The following is a 17,961-nucleotide window of genomic DNA, read 5'->3' on the forward strand; positions in this document are numbered from 1 at the left end:
TCTTCTTTCCGACTGACTGACTGACTGCTGCCAAGTGGGTGACACATGCAGGACTAAAGACTTTACTGCAATGGCACAAAGCAGAAAACTGAAACGGTGGGCAGTTAATAGCAAGGCTTAGCCCCCCTGCCCGCCCGCCACCCACCCACCCACTACAAGCAGTCAGAACTCATAAGCAGCATGTGCTGTCTAAAGAAACGACGCTAAGTGGCAGTAATGCCTTTGGCCACACATTCATACAGTGGAATAATTAAACAGGGTGACATTTCCGCACATCCCAGAATGATGACGTTTGTGAGATTCTGGCCATAGCCGACAAACAGATAATGGAAGGCCGTGCCTTGATGTCGACGGGCAGCGAGTGAGCAAACAGACCGCAGCGTTGGATGAATGTATTGCAGTTCTTGGGCCTCTCTGTTCTAGTTTGGGTGGCCGGTGGTCCACATACGGAAGTCTGCACCGTCGCCGGCACACCGGTTTGCCATTTTTTGGCTATATTTGGTAAGCAGAAGTAACTTGGCTCGTCTCTGGACAGTGAGGCCTCCTCCAGGCCCATTCACAGTTTATCTCGTGTATCGTTTCAGGTTGGCACCACTGAAGCCAAAGGAAATGTGACAACAGTGCTGTACAAAATCTGGAGGACAGAAGGACTGTCAGGGTAAGAACTCCTGTCTTGTATAAATGATTGAAGGCCGTCCATGTTTTAGTGGTAAAGCAACAGTCATGGAGGAGGTGAAGTGCCTGAGAAGTGGGAAGAGGACACCAGGATCTACAGGCAGCGACTCGGCAAACACTTCACGCTTGGCATTTTTCTTAAATATACGTGTGTGGAGAAGTCGATGAGATCCCAACAGTGACAGGGACTGCAAAGGGGGTACTGAGTGGCTTGGAAATTGTAGAGAGAGATGTGCTGCTCAGATTAAACAGGCTGTGAAATCTTATCATCCAGCACTTGAGGGGGTCACAGAGGACATTTACTTTCTAAAAATCACTGCACACTGGAGAAAATTCTAACAAGTGGAATCCCATTATATGAAAAGGGTAACCAATCGATCGGAGTCACCACAGGCTGCTCAACTTAACGTGCATCCTGGGTGAACTAATGGAGGCCATTATTACAGAAAAACTCCAGGAACACAGCCCTAAAAAGGAGCGTTGGTGAGCAGTCAGCATGGGTTTAGATGGGCCAGGTAGGCTTTGCCACGCTGTTCAAGTGAAAACAGGCCAAAGACGCTTAAAGGGGGCTAAGACCACCACTGGCAGAGGTTCATGGAAGTGGCGCTCTGCTCTGCTCCTCAACTTACTAGCATGAGGATGGGTGAAGTGAGAATCGCACAGCAACATGAAAAACCAACAAGGCCAGAAATGAAATGTGACATCTTGACGTCACTGCAGATCACTTGTGCTGCTCTGCTGTGCCTCTGGTTAAACACAGAGGACGACGCTCAGTGGCTCCCAGCTCAACTCCGCCATTGCTTGTGCTTGTCTGCCTCGCCTTGGCTGCCCTCTGCCTGCCTAGAAACCTTTGCTTCCGCTCAGTGAGCTCTGGCAGCCATTTACACTCCGCCTCTTTCTGGGCATCCTTTTTGGTGTCGGGTGTGGCTGAATACAACGCAAAGCTCACCAGCCCGATTTTAGGCCCAGGCGCCTCGCTGTGCAGTTTTGTTGTCATTCCAGCGTCCATATGCAGAAACGAAATTTGGTGCTCAGGTCCCAGTAAGTAAATGGTGCCCATTAAAAACATCATGATAGAAAGTACCCCATAAGTAGCCCCTTAACTTCGTGATAAACGTATCACCGATCAATACAAGCAATAGAACACCAGCGGGGTGTCGTCAAATTCCTAACGTGGGATGTTAGAGTTGCGAGACAGAAATCTGGAAGAAGGGCAAACAAGACGTTCTGTCGTCCTTATCGCAGTCCGGATGTGACCACATAGTCTCCACATCTGGGAATGCCTTAGTGGCCGACGGCAATTAGTACAGGGATGCGAGCAAACGGCACGGAGCAGCCAATCATGTAAAGCAAAGGTCAGCCCAGGAATTTGGGCCTTGATGATTAAGTTGTGTAATTACATTGTTTGCTGTTATTAGTACAATTAGAAAATGGTGCTTTGTGTGTTTGGATGTGTGTGCGTGTACATAAAATAAAATCCATCCATCATCTCCCAAACCTTCCAGATATATAATAATAATCGTGGTTTTTTTTCAGGATGTAAAGTGGTGACGCCGGTCATGTCACATGATTCCTCATAAATGAAGGGGGCTACAGCCTTCATCAACCACTTATGACCCGATAAGTTCTAGAAATGTTAACAGTTTTAGGTAGCAATTAAAGCAGAGGCCTGCACTCCTGTCTGTCGGTAATCCTGCAGGGTGCCCTACGCACGGGTACAGAATTCACGTGGAGCAAAGTGGTCTTCGTGTGGCATAACTTTCAAGACTTCCTCAGAGGCACGTTGGGTGAAATGAGCAGTACAGTGAAAAACTGTGTGTGTTGTTCATTCTTACTCTTAACCAACTTATTGAGGGTCAAGTTACAGGGCAGCCACTGGGCACAAGGCAGGAACGACACCCTGGACAGGGTGAACTCACACAGATACACTGGCCAGTTAAGCAATGCCAGTCCAACTGCCCTGCAAGTCTTTGGACTGTGAGAGGCCACTGGAGCGGTGAGGGGGTTAGGTATGTGGGCATGGGGAGAACATACAGACTTCACACAGGGACCCTGGTGTTGCCACTGTGCCACCACACCATGCTGTGTGTGTATGTATATATACAGTATATATACTGTAGATTTAGCTGTAGCTATAAAGTACACATGTGGCGGGTATTGTTGGCACCATGATGCCAGCACTGTTCAGCTCAAGACCCTCTTATTTTGGAGGGTTTTCCTTTGCCTCGTAAATACGCTGTGGTGTTGCCGTTTTGGTACACAAGTGCGTTCTTACTATAAAATGTGGCAGTGTCACCAAGAGGACGCCAGGAGTGTGTAGGGGGCCAGTAGGATCAGCACACAATTCCAGAAGGAAAGGCTGAGAGCAAAGCTGCAGCGGCATGTCCTACACGTCACCCGCGTGTACGTTTGTCATTCTGTATGCTCCTGGCCTGAGGTACAAGGTGTGCATAGCTTTTAACGGGGCCAGTCGTCCACTTCATGCCAGCTCTCTCCAGAGGTCGTTGACCGCGTATTTCAGTGTTGGGCTGACACTCGACTGCTCACCGATTGTAACCGATCCCTAATGCAGTCTGAACAGTCGGCATTGCATCTCTGGTGAGGATTTCCTTATAAACGTGCGACTTGTGATGTCCTTGGATCACGTGTGGATAAGTCGGTTATGGAGCTCCGCTTGCGATCCTCGATACTCGCCGATACTCACCGAGACCGTGATTGGGTGGCCACCTTAACAGAATTGCACTTGTCAGTGTTCTTTAAAATGTGCGGCTTTTCTTATTGTCATTGATCAGACTTCAGTGTGCTGGACACGTTAAATGTACGACAACACGGCCCACTCCACTTTCTGTTAAACTCCCACGCTACTCCAAGGCAGGACAGCCCAAGCCTTGGGAGAAATCGGCCCACCATTCACCTAGGGCAGGATTTGTGACGTTGATTGATGCGACTGGTGAAGCCGCTTCCTTCCACAGAACGGCTCCAGTAGCTTTATTAAGCCCCCTTTGTAATTCCTCACATTTGCCTTCCCTTTAATCTCCTCCAACGTTCTCCACAAACGGCGCTTTGTTAATGCGAGTGAAGCACAGAGACACGCAGGCCTCGCGTTTAAATACAGAGATCATCTTTTTTCGCTGGGCTCGGCGCCCTTCACACGCGAGATGAGTTGCATCAGCACAAGGCTTTGCAGCGCTAGCCCCCCAGACTGCTCTGCTGCGACATGCTTTGTACAAATTGCTCGGCTTTAAACCTGTAATTATGGTAATATGCCCAATTGCTGTCTAGTGAAGCCATAAAGCACTTCCATGTGTGCGATCGCCTCAAGCTGTTAGCAGAGTTCAGCGCCACAAAAACCACAACAACTGCAATCAGAGCTTGACATGACACCACCGACAACTGCAAGATGTTTGCAGCGCCGCGGCTTTGCTTTGTGCCTTCTCAAAAGCAGGAGATGCGGTACGAAACCGTGACGGGCCAGCGGGCCAGCCAGCCAGTGGATTGGGCCTTCGTGTCGGCCGTGCACGAGGTTGAGCTTTCTTTGTAGGAAGACCTTCAGAGGCGTTTGTGGACTTGGGACGCACGTGACAGAGTCCTGTGAGCACTCACGCCAATATGATGGCAGTTGTGGGACCAGCACGAGGGGACGAAAAAATCCAACAGGGTCCGTAAACTTTGGTATATCAGACTGTGTAGAGACTTTCGATTGCACACGCAGACCTGCCTCGTCATCCATTGGCTGCTGCTCACCTTAAATGGCCTCATTTCTGTTTTACAAGTCTGGGTGTGTCTTATGGCATCGTCATTACGTAGAGATCCCCAAGTTGGGTTTCTCCTGGCTGGCTTGGACAGAGCGGCCATTCCTTGTGTCATGTGGTGACTGATGAGGACCAGGATGGAGTTTATCAAGTGATTACTGAAATGTGCATTGACAAGAAGAACAGTTGTAGTGTATCTAGCAATAGACGAAGCGGTGACAGTGCAGGTGTCTTCAACATGACAGCCCAGCCCACCAGCACGGTGGCTATGGAGATGCAGGCTACGCACGGCTGAGTCCGCTCCACCACACAGTAACGTAACGCCACACACTCGTCGCTCGCTCTTCACGCAGGTTTGGTCCTAAGTAGTTAACATGGCCACTCCACCAAGCAAGAGCAGCGGTCAGCTTTTTAAAGGCTGAAGGTGTAGCTCGTCAGAATCATGGCACTGACTTGGTACAATGGTAGTGGGTGTGGACGGGCTCAGGGTTAGTTAGGCCATCAGCTCACAAAATGCCAAGCACGGCTCGCTGCTCCTCTTTGCTGTAAACAGAGAGTGGAGTGGCCATGTTGTTTAATCCTACAAAATAACGAGAGAAACTGCTTGAGCTCCCGCCCAGAGACCCTTCATGTTTCCAGCGTGGAAGTGGTAAGCGGTACGAGCAACTCGCTGATCCGTTCAGTGTGGCACATCTCAGACCTCTTGGTGCTCATTCGGGTACAATTGGCTTTGCTAAATATTTCTCTTAGTTGTACAAATGACCCTCTGATGTGCGCCCCCGTCCTGAAGCCCACTTCTGAGCAGAGTTACACTTTTGATAGCGCCATCTGTGTGCCTGCATGTTCTGCCCCCTTCAGACTGCAAACTGTCTTGTGGTGTTGCTCTGGCAAGTGACTCTTGTGTTTCTGATTTACATTAATAAGTTCCTTTTTTTTTTTTCTGTTATTTGAGTCTTTGGCTGCCAGCTCTGCATGGGACAAGCGTTTAGCTTCAGTAGTGCTGAAGTGGAAACTCCACAGAAGGAGAACAGGCAAGAGCCTGAAGAGAGTTCGCAACTTAAAACTATGCCAAAAATGCAAACACTTCATGTTACAAAGTTTGAGCGGCGGGAAACCAGTCAGCCCATTTCACTCATGGCTTCTTTCTCGTCCAGATTCCTTTTAAGGGTTCTCAAGGTTCCACTTGAGCAGCTTTGTGTGTAGAAGTGTTTCCTGATTCAGTCTAAAGTGCACTTCCCTTAGTCCCCACTAGGTGTCGATTCTGACTTCTGCTCAGTCCACATTCTCACTGACATTTCAAACGTTTTGAATGTAAATCTCGCCCTCCTGTTCTCTTCCAAATGCGGAAAAAGAGCCGCCGATTAAAGGGCGCGTATTCAGATCTCTTCAAAGCGTTTCTCGGACTGTAACTGTGGCATCAGGTGTTTGCTCCCTCACCGAGACTGACGCCGTTTCCTGTGTCTGCTCTTTCTGCAGGTTGTTTGCTGGCATTGTCCCACGGGTGGCCTGGATCAGTTTTGGAGGGTTCATTTTCTTGGGTGCCTACGAGAAGGCACGCAGCTTGCTGCTCTAGAGAGAGCCCATCTGTGCTCCTGGATGGGACGCTCGTCCACGCTATGGTAGAAGTCCTCGAGAGAGGTGGATTTTTTTTTTTTAATGTATGTAGAGAGATTTCTTGTCAAGTTGAAATGTCACAACAGCACCCGACACAGTGACACCAAGAACTAGAAACATTTTTAAAACTTGATCAGCATTTGTAACAAGGGCCACCTCAGGGTCTTCAGGAGGACGGACTCGTCATTCCATTACTCGGGTTAAACCCTGGACTGCTGCATGTGCAGGTAGAAGACCATCAACAGGGGACAGTTGTTATGCAGTAAGTGACACCTTTGTTATTAAACCTGCCCAGTCCATCTCCAGTGACCTCGGGTACAACACAAGGGCTACTACCCTCCCTGTCGAGTCACGTCATCTCAGACAGTTGGGTAAAACAAAAGTAGGGAATGATGGGAGGTGCAGAGATGTTCTGGGCCTTTTTGAATTCAAGCTTGATTTAGGGCTAGGGGTCTTAGCAGCATCCCATGTATTCTCCATGCCAGCTGTGAGTGATGTTTGCAAAACTTAGAATGTGCATAAAGAACAACACGGCCACTGCGAGAGCGGTCATTACTGGTCATCCAAGGCTCCTGGCTGATGGCGATAACCATGAAAATCAACCTCACCAGCTGATACCCTTTGTGAAATATGTTTGTGGCAGGAATACACTTTCATACAAGCACAGAATGGACTTGGCTAAAGGTGGGCCCAGTGCCCAGTCGCTCTCACCTCCAGCTCTGCCATCAGACCCTTGGCACCCACTCTGTTTGGTTTTACAGGGTTGATGTGGGAGGACGGCCAGGATTTAGTCTTTAATTAAATAATCAGTTGAAGCTCTGGATGCTTCAAAGGTTCCTTACTGATACCAAACACCGTAAGCAGCTCTCGGGCTGAGCCGCCACCCGATTGAAATGCAGGAGTTTAACTCCGTTAAGTTACTCAGTCCATCCTGGCAACTAATTTGAATTGTGCTGAATTACACTGAAGGGTCAACACGTCAGCTTAAAGTAAAACTCTGTTCATGTAAACTACTTCTCCTTTCGAGGATAAGCCACACAGGCACCATGGAGTGGGATTGAAATCCACCGTGTTGGACATTTCACTTGACCCTGCTGGCTTCATGCAGACCACCAGTTCACCTCCCTTTGCTTTTTAAATGGCAGCGTGGGACACAAGATCTGAGCTGATCACACAAAGCAGGAGTCGTCTGGAAGTCCTGACAATTCCTAATTAGCCGTGGGCTGGGACTCCCTGAACTGATATTCACAGAATTCATGGAAAAATGTACAACGTTAGAAAGATGAAAGTCAGGGAATTAAGTTCTGTTCTCAGCAAAAATTGCCATCTGACTAAGAAACAGGCCTTCCTGGACCAAACTGGAGTGCCATACCACACACAGGGCTTCACGCCACGCCACCGAGCACAGAGTCCTGCTGGGATTATAATAATAATATTAATAATAATAATATAATATATATACACACACACTGTAAGTACAGTTATTAGGCTATGTCACTTACTCAGTCTGCTTGTAGACACTGAAGAGGATCATCGCCATCGCTTTGTGTCAAGTCATCAGGCCGACGGCTGGACCACCAGGGTCCCGGTGTGTTTTATTAAACAAAGAAGAGACCGAGGCCGGCGGGCGTTTCACTAAATGTTTTATTTTCTGCTCCTCTGCTCATTAACTGAATGTTAAACACCAATAGTTTAAATTATGTATTTCAAGTGCAAAAAGAGTCTTAGGACTTGGTGTGCTGATGATCTTGTTAACACTTTGTGGATTTGCATCCCTAAACTGTGACGAATGTGGAATCGCGTTGTTCAAGTCGATTTTTTTTTTAATCATAAGGCACCAGACAAGGGTTTGCTTTTTTTCCCTCCTCTTCTTCAATAAGAAAAAGAACCACCGCAAAGGCAAAAAGTTTTAAAAACTCTACATTCTCATTCTGTTATTTCTGTAATGAATAAACATTAAAATATCCGCTTTTATGAAAACTCTTCTGTACATCCCTAACAATAAACTCTCTTCATGCTCAAACGCAACTCGACTGCTGTTCTATGAATAAGACTTCCCCAGGGAAGATTAAACGTATGTACAACGTGGAACGCTCGACATGGGCTTTCGCCAAACAAGCTGAGTCCTCAAACTTCAGATGCCCTTTCCTTGGAGAGCTTTTGGTTTCAGAGTTGAGGTAGTCCATACAATACAAAGATCCTAAAACGGGCTTTCAGTGCAAAGACCAGACTGGTGGGTGGGCAGGCGGGTGGGCTTGTCCTCTTAATCACTGGCTTTCTTCAATGAAGTACATTCATTAACGGGGATGCAGGCCTCACTTAGATGTCCATTCATCTTAAAAGTCTGTCCAGCCTCACCAATGCCTCTACTGTCCAGTGAGCAAGAAGGAAAACTAGCGTCCGTGTCCGGCCCCAGGCCAGAGCCCAACGACGAGAAGCGCACCGTGTCTGGCGGTTCTGCACTCCCTCGCGTCCATGATGGTGAACCTGGAAACACGGCGATAAAAAAGAGCAACACGTCAGAATGTTTTTAAACTCGCAGGAATCCTGGGAAACGGACTGCATGCCAGCTAATAAAGGGTGTTTGGCTGCCCCCCCCAATACCTCCAGTGATGGTAAGTGCCAGCCTGGCCATTTTGGGGGTTTACTCTCTTCTACTTTAGGGGGTCACTTTTTCTGTGTGTGTTTTCCCAGCTTCCCATTTCACTTAAAAGCATTTAAAAAAAAAAAACCTAACATGCCAGGTAAGAAAGAGAAAAACAACAAGATGAGGGAGCCTTTACCTTGCTGGTCCGTGTAGCTCATCCTGTCGTGATTACTGGGGTACCTTGACGTGTGCATGTCTCTTCTCGAGCGAGGATCTGGAGCCCCCCGGCTCGGCTCCTGGCCAGGACTGCACATGTCGATATTGGAGGGGCTGCCACGGAGCTCCTGCTGATAAATTTCACCACACTGGCAGTTCTGAGGGGGCGCGCTGGAGGAAGTGGCGTCAAAATACTCTGCCGCAGGTCGATATCCACCTTACAGAGCGTAAACAAGCCAGGTAAGCATCATCCTTTTTAAATGTGTTTCTAACCCTCTGGACTGAATGTTCTCAAGGCTGAGCGTTCATTTTTTTTACACTTAGAAGGTACAGCACCTTCACCTTCGTCACATTTTGTTGTGTCCCACCTTGTGCCAAAATCATTTAAAGGCCAGCAGGGGTCGCTTCCCGATGCCCCAGAGCAGTGATGGGGACAACGTGCTGTAAGAAAATGTCTGCCATCCTTGGGATGAGACGTGAAACAGAGAGTCGGTCTCTGTGGTAAGACGAGATCTGTGGGTGTAGGGTGTCTTGTAACGTCCCGCCTAAACTGACCACGAGCAGCTGGTCATGCCTGTCCTTTATCGGCTACTCTCTCCCACACTTCTTCACCAACTAATAGCTTATGTGTGGAGAGTGCACTGGCACAAGAATGGCTGCCAGGTGGATGCTAGACATTAGGGAACCACACCAATGTCTGGGGAAAGAAATGTAATTAAAATATTATTATAACTTCGCCAAAGCACCAAACACACAAGGACAGTAGTGACACAACGGTTCAAGATAGACATCCATTGTATTTACCATCTCTCAATCTGGGGCTCAATAGAACAAGTGCTCACTTGGGCAATGCCAAGTCACTCGGGGGTGTGTGTGTGTGTTAATTTAAACTCGATTGACAATTCTAAAGTGGGTCCATGTCAGTGCCAGTGTGGGCTGCCCAGAGGACTGGTCCCTGCCTTGACTCCAGTGCTGCAGCGAGGGGCTTGTTAACTGGAGTGATCTGTACGTTCTCCATCACGTTTACACTTCACTTGTTCATATTCTATTTCAATGTACCGTCAATCTGAATAAATTGCTTACCTTTATCTCGGTCCTCCTCTCTTCTTGCACCCTCTCTAACGCCACAGGGCTTCACTTGTCTGCATGTCCCATGTGCTCCCAGATCCACACAAGCCACAGCATCAGTTCGGCAGATTCCTAAAGACAGAGGTGACATGGGCCCTGTGAGACGGGCACGGCCAGAGCAGTCTATTTCTTAATATCTGTCTTCAAGTCATTGTCACCATTTACAGAAAGATGGATCTGAAGGGCTCAATAGAGACAGAGAAGCAGACAGACACGGAGCGCTCTTCATGTCTTTTCTATTTCATAAATACAGTACAATACAGCCTGCCTTTCCTATCTGTCTCTAATACGCAGGCACAGCTAGCTCTCTGCCGTCATCCCGAGTTCTTTTACAAACCCGTTTTTCTGCACACAGCAGCGACACGAGCCCCGGCTGGTCACCAAGTGGGCTGAGGCCTGTAAATCACGTGTTTTCATACCATTGCTCTCCGCGTGTCCATTTGGAGAAGGCCCGATGTTGGTTTCCACCCTGAGGCACATCTCTTGACGATCAGATAGAGTTCCTTGAGAGGAGAGGTAACTTGGGACATCTGGAGGAACTATGGTCTCATCTGGATGATTTACAAAACAAAGAGAAATCAGTTTTGTTGTTTTTCAACCCTCCCTAAGGCAAAGGATAACAAACCAACCATCCAACATTTATTAGACACGAAAAAAGGTGAAGTGATGAATAAGAAGTCAGTGTATCTTAGAGTAGTAAACCTCCAAGGTGAGTTAGGCACAGCAGTCAACAAAAGGTCTCTCCTTGTACTCGTCTGCAACGCGGCCGTCTCACTGTCACACAGGAGCAGGAAATCTTCAAGCAAACTCCAAACCTCCGAGTGTGTGGTGTGTGTGTGTGTGTGTGCGCGGGCCGAGCCTAGAATGGTGGATCTGGGAGTAACCAGTGCTACTGCCATGTTTAAGGGTGTCCTAGAATTCTAGAAATCTGAGCGTCTCATCATCACCTCCGCACCAAACTCCACTTTCCACATTAAAGCGCCCCCCACTGTTAGTGTCCCATTATAGATAGATGCTGTTCTCTGTACGAGGAGATAGCAGTTTAATGGCGGCCCACCCACCTGTGTTGGTAACGCTGTACTCCTCGCTCTTCTTCCTTGTCTGATAGATAATGCACACCCAAACAAGCGAGGTCAGGACGATGCTACAGACCACCGCGATGACAATGATGCCAACCGTCATTGTGTTCTCTCTTTTGTGGGGCTCCACCATGCAGACACTTGACTGCTGGATGCTCAGGTGGCTGTGTGCCCGCTCCGTGCCGAGGGTATTCGACATTACACAAGTGTATTTTCCTGCATCCTCTGGGACAGCATTGCGAATAACCAGCAGCTGGTTTCCTGGAGTGAAGTGGTGTCTTTCCGTTACTTTCAGTGGCTCGTCTTCCTTCAGCCATGTGATGCGCGGCGTGGGGCTGCCTAGAGCTTTGCACTGCAGAGCCACCGTGTCACCCACGGCCACGTTGTGATCTTCCAGCTCCTGAGCCAAGTAAGGTGTTTCTGTGCACAGGGTGATCAAAACAAAACCAAAGTAAATGTAAGCAATGCCAAGGGCAGACTTCACTTGGGGCATTCTGGAGCCCTGGTGGAGGAGGACAGTTCTGTATTGTTTGGTGTAATTCTTACTACGGACCTTGCGCACATTTTGATTTCCTAGGAGCTGCGACAACAAACCTTTTGTGTTATTCTTCTGCCCAAGGCTACACATTAGATGCTTATACTCGATTGGCAGTTTGCTTTTGAAATTACCCTTTGGTTGTTTGTGTGAAAATGCTGATGATTAACAAGGAACAGTGCAGGCATTAAACTGTAAAGGGGAGCAAAGGCTTCATTAAGAAAATGAGCAGACCAGTCAGTGCGGCACGGCAGCGACTGTAGGCTCAGTTCATACTTCACGGTCACAACGCGTACACGTGTCATGCAGCATGGCTGCCACACGTTCTCTGAGCATGTCTTGAGACATTCATGTGACACGTAGGCGCGTGGTGGGCGCAGCGTGTTCAGGTTGGAAGGGGACATCAGCGTCACAATCCACAGGTGACGGCCAGCCGCTGTGCAGATCCCACAGAATCAATGTGGGTGCTTCGAGGTTTGCCGAGTGGCTCAAATGCTGACATACAAATGGCAATACAAGCGTTGCGTGTTCCCCATCGTAATGACGCAATCATTTTAAAGGTCTCGCCTCCCATCTTCTGTGCCTTATTTTGGGGAGGACCATAGCGAAGTGTATTTGAGCCACAGAGAGGGGGGGGAAAAAAAGGAACATCGTGAAGAATAAAATGCCCGTGTCGTGACTAAAGTGGAAACTGCAACTTTAATTGTGTAGCTCTGTCATTAAAGTAAAATGTCATCTTAAAACAGCCAGCTGTTAATCGCCATGTGCTTCTGGGGCCTCCTGTACTGACAGCAGTGGCCGGCGCTGATCGCCTCACACAACCCGTTACATCTCTGCACATTTACAATATACTTGATCCCACTTCCATGATAAAATGTTAACGCATGTACAGTATGTTACCTTTAAATAATTAATATCATTAATAATCACAGACGTGGGGGCAGCAACCACTGCAGGAAATGACCTTGCGCTGCCTCGCCACAATGGCACCCTTGAAAGATGCGTGTGTTGTGTGAATTGGCGATTACACACTTGACTGGCATTAGTGTGTCCTCCTGTGCCAGGTTGGCTCCTACCTTATGCCCCAGTGCTGCTGGCATAATCTCTGCTAAATAAATGCCCCTTAAGTATTCAAATATTACGTAGTCATGCAGGAGGATGGCAGCACCTTCTCTTACCTAGCACCGTCAGAGTAGCACTGGCAGAAATGTTGCCAGCAGTGTTCTGGGCAGTACAGCTGTAGACCCCCATGTCTTCTATCTTCACATCCATTATGAAGAAGACATCATCATCGGGCATGACGTGCATGCGCCTCTCCCGAGCTGCAGGGAAATCTGTGCCACCATCCTTCTGCCAAGCAATCTGGGGTGTAGGGTGCCCTTCGGCCGCGCACTCCAGTCTGGCAGTTGTTCTGGTGCGTATGGTGATATCCCGAGGGGTTTTCACAAAGGAAGGCAGCACTGAATATTTAAACGAAAAGGAAGAGGGAGTAAGCAACAAGCATCTGGAGTTTGAGCTCTCACAATCGGCTCGGTCCAACGGCGACAATAAAATACAAATTGCATACAGTCTGCCACTCAAATCTTCAAAAACTGATGTTAAAGGGTACACTCATGGGTGTCCATCTTAATAGCAGAAAGTAGTCTTTCATTATCACAGCGTGAAACAATGCAGAGGAGCGGACGGGTGGCGTCACTGGTCTAGTACTGAGCTGCTGGCAGAACTCAAGTGCCAAGAATCACCCAAATCTGCACCCCAGAGCTCACACCATCGCAGCGACTCTTGGGACTTTGGGTTTTTCACCTGCCCAGTCCACTCTTCTCTAGTGATTTATAAAATGGCTGCAGTGCATCACATCACCATTTCTTTCCTGCAAGTGTCCCCATTTAACGTGCAGCGGCAGACACCATGTAATAAGTAAGTCACTTTGGATAAAACAGCGTGATCAACATAAAGGGAAGCGTGCTTATTACTTCTCCTGGAATATACAACAAGGAAAGAGGACAAGCATTGGAGTCGGCTAACGTACCGTTCACTGTGAGCCGAGCTTTACTGGAGTAGGTCGAGCCGAAGTGATTGGTGATGATGCACTGGTAACGGCCCTCATCGGCAAAGCTGACATGTTGCAAATGCAGGATGGTGGTGTACTCCATCATCTCCCCATCTTTGGCACGGACATGGGCAAAGTTCTCCATGTTGGCATCACGCAAGAACTCCTGATCCTTGCGCCAGGCAAAGATCATTGGGGAGCTGCTGCTGCTCGCGACCGTGCACGTAAAGCGGACATCTTTTCCAAGCACCGCCATGGTAGTTTCAGGCTGCACGATAATTTGTGGCTTAGGAAAGTCATCTGAAATAAAGAGAGGGAAAAAAAAATAGTGTGTATGGCTGGGGGTCTGCAAACGGGCGTACACAGAGTCTAGAAAATGACCACCCAATATTTACTGGCATTTCTACATATCTAACGGGTGGAAGGCTTCACTTCTGCCAGACAGTAAGGGGTACTTTACTATTGTTTTTTATGTTATTGGCATCAAATAAGGGGAGGGGAGTATCCAAGTATGGAGGAAGAATTCTGTTAAAATTAAATATGCAAATAAATGGATTGTGAAATGTGACAATAAATAATATGTGAAGAATGAATAATGTGTCAAGAAACACATGTACTGTATTATGCTTTTTATTTCTTTATGTATTGTGGCCCGGGGCAGCTGCTCTTTCAGTCCCCAAATCCAAAATGGCAAAAACAAATGAAACTCTAAAAGGAAAATAAAGAGCTTTCACCTCTCTGTCTGCGCCATCTGTTTTTCTCCCTTCTTACTCCCTTAGAGCAGCTGCCCCTTCCCGTCTCGTCACAGCCATACAGACCCCTGGGGTGGTCTACCAAAGCTCCTCAGGTATTCCTGCAGAGGTCTCAGTATCGGCCTGTCTCTGGGGAGGCTCCTCAGTGTCCCGCCACTATATTTACCTTCTATCACCTACCACATCTCCATCTGGGGCAGGTTACAACTGGCCACCTGGCTGCGTTGCGTTGCGTTTCCAAACCTCCTCTTACTACCAAATTAACTGAAATTCTTCTTCATTTGATGGCGTTCAGGAAATGAAATAAAAACTGACACTTTCACCCATCAACATACAAGGGCTTAGTGATTGGCTGAGCAAGTGTGAGAGACCCGCCTCTAGCGCCTGCCGCTCAGAGCAGCCAACCAATAAGCCCCAAGAGTCTGGAAGTAAGCTGTGCGCTCAGAGTTGTGACTGTGCACAGAAAAAAAGTTACGTGGCTAAGAGGCCATTTGAAGTCAAGAAGCTCCTGAATTGTTCCTCTGCTCAGGAGTCTGCATGTGAAGTGTTGGCTGTGAACGGCCGTCTGTTACCACGAAGATCTTCATCCACTCGCCAATTAAAAAACTACTAGCGCACAATGGAGCCTTTGACGACTGCAAGGAGAGTTTTCATCACAAGGCGTATTTCATGTTGCAGTTCTACAACTCCCTTCCTAATTATTAATGGCTGTGCAGTGAGGTTCTTTAGTAGCTAGCACAGGTAACGTTAACTAATTAGTCTAATCAGCCTTATGCCTCAATTTGGTTATGGGACGTTTACTCTGAGGCTACAGATCTGCACTGGCACTTGGATGGTTGGCAGTTTGAATCCCGTAAATGCCAATAGGGACTCTGCTCTGTTGGGCCCTTAGCCTGCAATTGCTGAGCACACCGAGTAGTGAGAAGAGCGCCATAGAAATGCACAGAATTCTTCTTCTTATTACCCTGACGGTGTCCGGCGCTCTGCACTTGATTTCTGTGACCTAATCCTGGAACACTTACTTCAAAACAGACGCCTACCTGATGTTGACTCGATTAAGTTAACTTTACTTGTAAACCACTTCTGCTAAGTGAGTAAATTATTAAAAAAAATGCATAAGAAATAAGCATCAAAATGCACGCTTTGTGACCCCTTCAGTTTGTTATTCTTTATTATCTGGTGTCACAATAGAGTCACTTAATTTTGTCCAAGTTAGTCCTCCATACTCAAGAGTCATAATCAACCAAGACGTGCAGAGAAGCCTCGGCAGGGCTGCACACACAAGTGACAAGGCCACCTCTGCTTATGACACCCAAAATAGGAACTCAAAGCCCATTTAGAAGGGCAAAGATTGGGGGCACAACATGACAAGACGTCAGATAACCAGTGCAGCATGTACTGCCGATTGTTTATTTCCTTATTCTAGTAAAGACAACACCAATAGAAAGAGACAAAGAAACATTAGGACTAGAAACAAACATACTGACGAAGAGCCATGTAAGAAAAAGAAAGAGATTTAGAAATGATCTGCCAACCAGCAGTGTGCCAGGTCACAGGAGCCAGCCGGTTATGCCAGGCAGCTCTTAATACAGCCGGGGGTCTGAACATATTTATTGCCTTGCCACTTACTGCATGGAAATCCCAAAAGATCTGGAGATTTCTTGACAAGAACGAAAGGGTAGAAATCGCAGTAATTCCTTGCTGTGACGCGAGAGATACTCTGCGCCTGAAATCTGACATTTTTATCAGTCTTACCACAAACAAAGCTGTCTGCTGGAACGCTGAAGATGCTGCTGCTTTTCAAAACCTCTGGGTGGGCACACAGGCCATCTGTGCTCGACTGAAAGCCTTTATCAATAAGCCACTCGGGGAACCATCTCAGCTGGCAGTCACACAGGAAGCTTTCACTCTTTATGTATCTTTATTGTGAAGGAGAGAAAACCAAAAAAGAAAAGCAGATTACTAGCACTAATGACAGGGACAGTGCTTCACTGCTTCGTCAGTGTTATTCTTCCAAGGAGGATGACTGGGAACGTAATGTGAATCAGCTAGCAGGGGCGCGACTGGGCCGAGACGCCTAGCCTTCCTTCTGGGTGTCCAGGCCTTTTTAAAATCACAGAGCCTGCCTCCTTCAGTCCTACAATGCTCACATAAAAAGGTGACGCTCGCCTGAAAACCAACCAAAGTCCCTCCTCAGTTTCGACTGTCGAATCTCAACCCGTACACGTAGCTGTAAAACCTCCTCAGTCCCCGACTCGCACTCCAGCAGCTTCTCGCCGTTCATTTGTCGTCTCCCCCCCGCCACAGTCGATATCGACATATAGCAGGATTTCCAAAACAAAACCCAAAGGAGCTTCATGGGACTTGGCTGTCCCTCTCCACGTGGATTTACAGCCCATGCAAATAAAATACCTGAAAATCCTTTGATTTAATGAGCACGGCCGTTACCGTCACATTTTCTTTAACAAACGCATTATGGGATGGATGTCAAGAAGCACCCATTAAGGTCTGGGCTGCTGATTAACACTTTACTAAATAACACTTTATTGAATACAAATGTTAGAAGTTGTAGGCCTGGCCAAGTTTGGCTCAGTTATTATTATTTTACATACTGTATGCAGGCCTACAAACACCAGTGCCACACTGGTAACAGCACTCCTGGATTACAGAGGCCGTCTCCACACTCTCCTGTTGGCCGGATTGCCTTGCCTTGCCTCCAAGTATGCCGATTATGTGCAAGTTTGGATGGTTGAGATTTCCAAACTGTCCCCTTGTGTGGGCTCGGTGACAAAGTGCTGCCTTGTAAAGGGTTGATCCCTGTGACCCTGAATGAAGTCATCAGGAGAGAAAGCAGTTGAACCAAAGTGAAGGGTCGTGCATGCTGGCGGACATTGTAACGGCCTACGCTGGTGTAGATGCCAAGTCGCTATTCTGGTCAATAGAAGTTAAGGTCCAAGATCAGGCTGCTGGCCTGGCACACCCACATTTGGGATCTCTTGATGGACTCGACGCCTCACTGCAGCTGCACATGTCAGGCCGTTCGTCCCAATTTAAATGGACTCACAGAACGCACTCGCACATTCAGCAGCCACAGTCCAAGTCTGAGTTGCGGAGGGAGGCTGTTTCACTGCACGTGTTTAAAGTGTGAAGTACCTGCCTGATTTACTAAGACACTTCACACATCAAGAAGGCCTACGCTTATTCCACCATAAGCATCACAAAATATTACAACAGGAACGGCAAAAATGGCCATGCCGGCAAATAACTCACAGTTCTTTCAGGTTCTTCATTTTAGCAAAGGCCTCTGCCTGGATGGAGCGGATGGCGTTGTTTGCCAAGTTTCTAAGAAAAGATAAGCATTCAAAAGAAGAAAAAAAAAAAGGAGTTACATTCAAGTGTTAATTTTAGAGCAGATAAAAACTAAAGAAACACATTTACACTTGAGGGCCTCGGCTATCATGTTCTCAGCTTGCTTTCTGAAAGCCACAAGTCGGCATCCAAATAAAATTAGTAACAAGAAAAATAAAACATTACATCCACTGGCATTACTCTTCACAGTACATATTGAACAGG

The 17,961-nt window shown here is 47.6% G+C and overlaps 2 protein-coding genes across 4 annotated transcripts in view; one reads left to right on the forward strand and one right to left on the reverse strand.

Moving 5' to 3' along the window:
- Positions 1-8,069, forward strand: part of slc25a26 (solute carrier family 25 member 26) — a 66,064-nt gene extending 57,995 nt beyond the window's left edge. For both annotated transcript variants that reach the window (XM_039772189.1, XM_039772192.1), the window contains 2 exons: positions 585-658; positions 5,904-8,069. In XM_039772189.1, the coding sequence (XP_039628123.1) occupies positions 585-658; positions 5,904-6,000 (171 nt within the window). In that variant the 3' untranslated portion in view covers positions 6,001-8,069. The remainder of the gene's footprint in view (positions 1-584; positions 659-5,903) is intronic.
- The window catches only part of lrig1 (leucine-rich repeats and immunoglobulin-like domains 1), an 86,664-nt gene continuing 76,370 nt past the window's right edge, over positions 7,668-17,961 (reverse strand). For both annotated transcript variants that reach the window (XM_039772188.1, XM_039772187.1), the window contains exons 11-19: positions 17,659-17,730; positions 16,144-16,307; positions 13,616-13,936; positions 12,765-13,046; positions 11,034-11,471; positions 10,392-10,523; positions 9,928-10,044; positions 8,825-9,061; positions 7,668-8,528 (exon numbers count right to left, since the gene is read on the reverse strand). In XM_039772188.1, the coding sequence (XP_039628122.1) occupies positions 8,305-8,528; positions 8,825-9,061; positions 9,928-10,044; positions 10,392-10,523; positions 11,034-11,471; positions 12,765-13,046; positions 13,616-13,936; positions 16,144-16,307; positions 17,659-17,730 (1,987 nt within the window). In that variant the 3' untranslated portion in view covers positions 7,668-8,304. The remainder of the gene's footprint in view (positions 8,529-8,824; positions 9,062-9,927; positions 10,045-10,391; positions 10,524-11,033; positions 11,472-12,764; positions 13,047-13,615; positions 13,937-16,143; positions 16,308-17,658; positions 17,731-17,961) is intronic.

The sequence above is a fragment of the Polypterus senegalus genome, chromosome 12, assembly GCF_016835505.1.
Source record: "Polypterus senegalus isolate Bchr_013 chromosome 12, ASM1683550v1, whole genome shotgun sequence".
NCBI lineage: Eukaryota > Metazoa > Chordata > Cladistia > Polypteriformes > Polypteridae > Polypterus > Polypterus senegalus.